At 39.5% G+C, this 4837-nt stretch overlaps 1 protein-coding gene across 1 annotated transcript; it reads right to left on the minus strand.

The window, feature by feature from the left end:
* Window positions 1–1706: 1706 nt before the first annotated feature.
* LOC101104104 (olfactory receptor 10N1-like) lies at window positions 1707–2639 on the minus strand. The gene has a single exon (XM_012102288.3). The coding sequence runs from the start codon at window positions 2637–2639 to the stop codon at window positions 1707–1709; it is 933 nt and encodes a 310-aa protein (XP_011957678.3).
* Between the last annotated feature and the right edge of the window lie 2198 nt (window positions 2640–4837).

Raw genomic sequence — 4837 nt, forward strand, 5'->3', positions numbered from 1 at the left:
TTTTGATGATGGCCATTCTGACCAGTGTATGATATCTCATTGTAGTTTTGATTTGCATTTCTCTAATAATGAGTGATGTTGAGCATTTTTTCATGTGTTTATTAGCCACCTGTATGTATTCTTTGGAGAAATGTCTGTTGAGGTTTTCTGCCCACTTTTTGGAATCAAGTTCTTTGTTTTTGTTGTTGTGTTGTTGATGGAGTGAGATTTTTTTTTTAATTTTAATTTTTACTTTATTTTACTTTACAATACTGTATTGGTTTTGCCATACACTGACATGAATCCACCACGGTTGTACATGCGTTCCCAAACATGAATCCCCCTCCCACCTCCCTCCCCATAACATCCCTCTGGGTCATCCCTGGGCACCAGCCCCAAGCATGCTGTATCCTGCATAGGACATAGACTGGCGATTAGATTCTTACATGATAGTATACATGTTTCAATGCCATTCTCCCAAATCATCCCACCCTCTCTCTCTCCCTCTGAGTCCAAAAGTCCGCTATACACATTTTAAGAACTGGTGTTTGCTTGTGTGTGTGAGCATGTATGTTTTAAATAAAATTTTTTGTTGTGTGCTATACTAAAGTATTAGATACAGGAAAGATTTAAACTGATTTAACTGTTTTGCAATCAATGCCAGCCATCACAACACTGATTTGAGAATTGAGAAAAAGTGGTTAGAGTTCATTCAGATTTGGTTTTCACATTTCCTCAACTTTAAGAGGATATGTATTTATTTCAGTGTACATGGTTGTTCTGTTTCCCAGTTATTGAAATTATGTTTATGTTCATCATAAATAAAAATGCAATTACATCAAATTTAAAAGGTTAAGTGATACCCATTCATTCACTTAATAAACTCATATATAGCACTTACAAGATCATTGAGCCATGTCCTGTGGATACAACAGTGAATAAGACAAATGTGAGGAAGCATTTTCTATGATCTATTTATTCATTTAAAAGGGAGTGGAGTTTGGAGGAGAGTGATACGTATATATGAATGGCTGAGTCCCTTTGCTGTTCACCTGAAATTATCACAACATAGTTGACTGGCTATACTCCAACAAAAAATGAAAAAAAATTAAAATAAAGCAAACAAAAAAGAAGAAATAGATTATCTTATGTGCAGGGAAGAAATAGAGACACAGGTATAGAATAGATATATGGCTACCAAGTCGAAAATGGGGAGTGGTGGTGGGATGAATTGGGAGATTGGGAATGACATATAAATACTATTGATATTATGTGTAAGATATATAACTGATAGGAACCTACACTGTAGCACAAGGAACTCTACTCAGTGCCCTGCGGTGACCTAAATGGGAAGGGAATCCAAAAAAGAAGGGATATATGAGTGGATATAAAGAACCCACTTGCCAATGGAGGAGATACAGGAGACATGAGTTTGATCCCTGGGTTAGGAAGATCCCCTGGAATAGGAAATGGCAACCCACTCCAGTATTCTTGTCTGGAGAAGCCCATGGACAGAGGAGCCTTGTAGGTTATAGTCCATGGGGTTGCAAAGAGTCGGACATGACTGATGCAGCTTAGCACATGCATGGGTATGGCTGATTAATTTAAGGTACAGAAGAAATGAACACAAAAAAGCTATACTACAATAATTATTTTTTAAAAAAAGAAGAAATAGGAGAATGGTGTTACAAGACAATAAATCTAAAATCCTTCACAAAACTCATAATTTAGTCCAGAGCAGTAAATACTACATTATAGAATATCCTTTTTAGTGAGCTTTTCACCTCCTTGTTCCTTAAAGAATAGATTAATGAGTTCAGCATGGGTGAGACAATATTATTTAATATTTGCACCGTGGCACTGAGAAAAGGGTTGGGTGTGGGCTGCAGATAGATGATGATTACAGGTCCATAGGCACAGAGAATGGCAGTGAGGTGGGCACTGCAGGTAGAGAAAGCTTTCTGCCTGCCCTCTGCTGAATGGATCCTCAAAATGGCAATCCCAATGCGTGTGTAGGAGGCACAAATACTCAACCAAAGTTTTAAAGCCAGAAAGCCAACATTAGTGGAACCCACTCTCTGGGCCAGGGAGCTATCAGCACAAGCCAGGGGTAAGACAGCAGGAATGTCACAGAAGAAGTGGTCCACTCTATTGGGGCCACAGTAGGGTAGCTGAAAGGTAAAGGATGTCAGGATAGTGGCCTGAAGACAACCTACCAACCAAGCTGTCATGACCAAACCAACACAGACTCCAGGTCTCATGATGAGCATATACCTCAGTGGGTGACAGATGGCAACAAAGCGATCATAAGCCATCACAGAATAGAGGCAGCCTTCCATAGAACCCAGGAAATGATAGAAGAAGAGCTGAACAGCACATCCCTTATAAGATATAGCTCGGCTCTGGCCAGAGAGATAGAATAGCATCTTGGGACAGGTGACAGAAGGGAACAGCATGTCCAAAATCGATAGGAGTCCCAAGAAGAAGTACATGGGAGTGTGAAGGGTTGAGGAGGAGACAATTGCTAGAAGAATGAGCAAATTTCCCAGCAGGGTGAAGAGGTAAATAAATGAGAAGATGAGAAGGAGCACAGTCTCCAGTCCCTCTGTCTGAGGTATTCCCAGTAGGATGAACTCATTCAGCTCTGTGTGATTCCTCATGTTCTTGGGAGGAAGGTCTAGGGGAGACAAAAGACAGGAAAGCATGACTGCGGAGACTGTGACAGACACAATAGACAGAATACCAATACATTCATCGTCACTCTGAATCCAAAAAGAAATCAATTCTCAATATTCACTGGAAGGACTGTTGCTGAAGCTGAAAAATTTTGGCCATCTGATCTGAAGAGCCAACTCATTGGAAAAGACCCTGATGCTGGGAAAGATTGAAGGAAAAAGAAGAGCGTGGCAGAGAGTGAGATGGTTAGATAGTATCAATGACTCAATAGACTTGAACAAATTTTGGGAGATAGTGGAGGGTAGAGGAGACAGTCATGCTACAGTCTATGGGATGGCATAAGAGTCAGACATGACTTAGTGACACTAACAACTAGAACCTTTGTTTAAACACCAAGATGATGAGGTTAATTAGAAATTCTACCAAGGACATTGAGGGGCTAGGAAGTACTTTTCTGATGGCTCAGTTGTATTGAATTCACCTGCAGTGCAGGAGAAGTGGGAGACTTGAGTTCGATCCCTGGGTCTGGAAGATCCCCTGGAGAAGGAAATGGCAACCCATTCCAGTATTCCTACTGGGAAAATCCTACACACACTGAAGCCTAGCAGGCTATAGTCTATGGGGTAACGAAAGGGTCAGATAGGACTTAGCGACTAAACTACAACAACTTTATGGCAGTAGACAGCCCAGGAGTACGCATATTAGAGACTCCTTTCCAATTTTCATTTTTGAACACATCTCATATCTTTTCCAAATTGCTTTAATTTTCCAAAACAGTGAAGTCATTGAATCATAGATCAATCCATGAATTCCACTGCCTAAAACCCTATTTAGCTCTAGTTCTGTTCTTACTTTATTTTATTTTGGTGATTATTATGGGTGGGAGAGGGTGAGAGTTAATATTTTTTAAAAAATATAGCACAAAATTTGGGAACTAACAAGGCAAAGAGGGAACATAACTGGCTGGTGCTATTTGAGTTGAATGTCACTTTTCTTTCCTACTGCAGGAAAAGGAAGCAGTCTTGTCCTGCTGAATTTTCATCCACTTGCAGTCTGCTGGTAGATCTCCAGAATTCTTCTTTTTTCCCATCACTTTCAAACGGAATGTCAAAAATCTGTGTGCTTTTCTTTCTTGCAATATAATTTCCTTTTTGACTCTAAGAACTGCAATAATTTCCAAACAAGCTTTAAGTAACCTTGGTCTTCCTTTGGGTGTTAATCTCCCAAGTCAGAGAGCCTACTAAGCAAGGAAGCAATTAACTGCTTGGTATAATTACACCTTAGCAACAAGACAGAAAGAGAAGGAAACTGATTAAAGATGAAATCTTTCATGATTATCTTTGTAAAATACACTTCAGTGGAATAATAATATAATTTAAAAATTCATTTGGCACATATATCACATATTTATAGGTACATTTATGTATTTACTGCTTTTTCATGTGTATGTGTTGTTTTAATTAATGAATTATGCTATTTTGGGGCTTCCCTGGTGAGTCAGATGGTAAAGAATCCACCTTCAGTGCAGGAGACCCCAAGTTTGATTCCTGGGTTGGGATTTCCTCTGGAGAATGGAATGGCAACACACTCCATTATCCTTGCCTGGAAAATCCAATGGACAGAGGATCCTGATGCCTATAGTGCATGGAGTTGCAAAGAGTCGGACACTACTGAGCAACTAACACATACATATATACATACATATTATTTTGGTACTTGTGTCAATAGGATTGATTTACTGCAAGAAATAGTAACTGTGGTAGCTTAGAAAACTAAACAAATTGATGAAAAACTGGGCTCATGGAAGGCTAGGAACTAGGGCAGCTCCTCAGCAGTAAGAACTTGTGGTGCATCCTCAGGGCCCTGCCATCAGCTGATTCAGACTCAACCATCCATTGCTTCTGGGAGTCTCAGATTCAAATCTGATTTTTGGGGCTGAATCTCATGCCCAGCTCTGTGGACAGGTTATGGGTACAATGGAATAGAGTTGGGCAGTCCTCCAAAGGGTAGAGGAAATAAAGGCCTAAGCCAGGAGAAAATGGGGAAGAAACATTCTAAGAGGTCATATAGAATTTTAAGCTATAATTTGAAATTTATTTTTTATAGTAAGTGGCATCTTAGTCATATTTAGGTAGCTACATTATTCCAGATACATCTGGAATTTCAATTTGAAAAGTAAACA

The sequence above is a fragment of the Ovis aries genome, chromosome 21, assembly GCF_016772045.2.
Source record: "Ovis aries strain OAR_USU_Benz2616 breed Rambouillet chromosome 21, ARS-UI_Ramb_v3.0, whole genome shotgun sequence".
Taxonomy (NCBI): Eukaryota; Metazoa; Chordata; class Mammalia; order Artiodactyla; family Bovidae; genus Ovis; species Ovis aries.

Bases quoted from the DNA above. Each gene is read 5' to 3' on its own strand.
- LOC101104104 (XM_012102288.3), bottom strand. From the start codon at position 2,639: ATGAGGAATCACACAGAGCTGAATGAGTTCATCCTACTGGGAATACCT.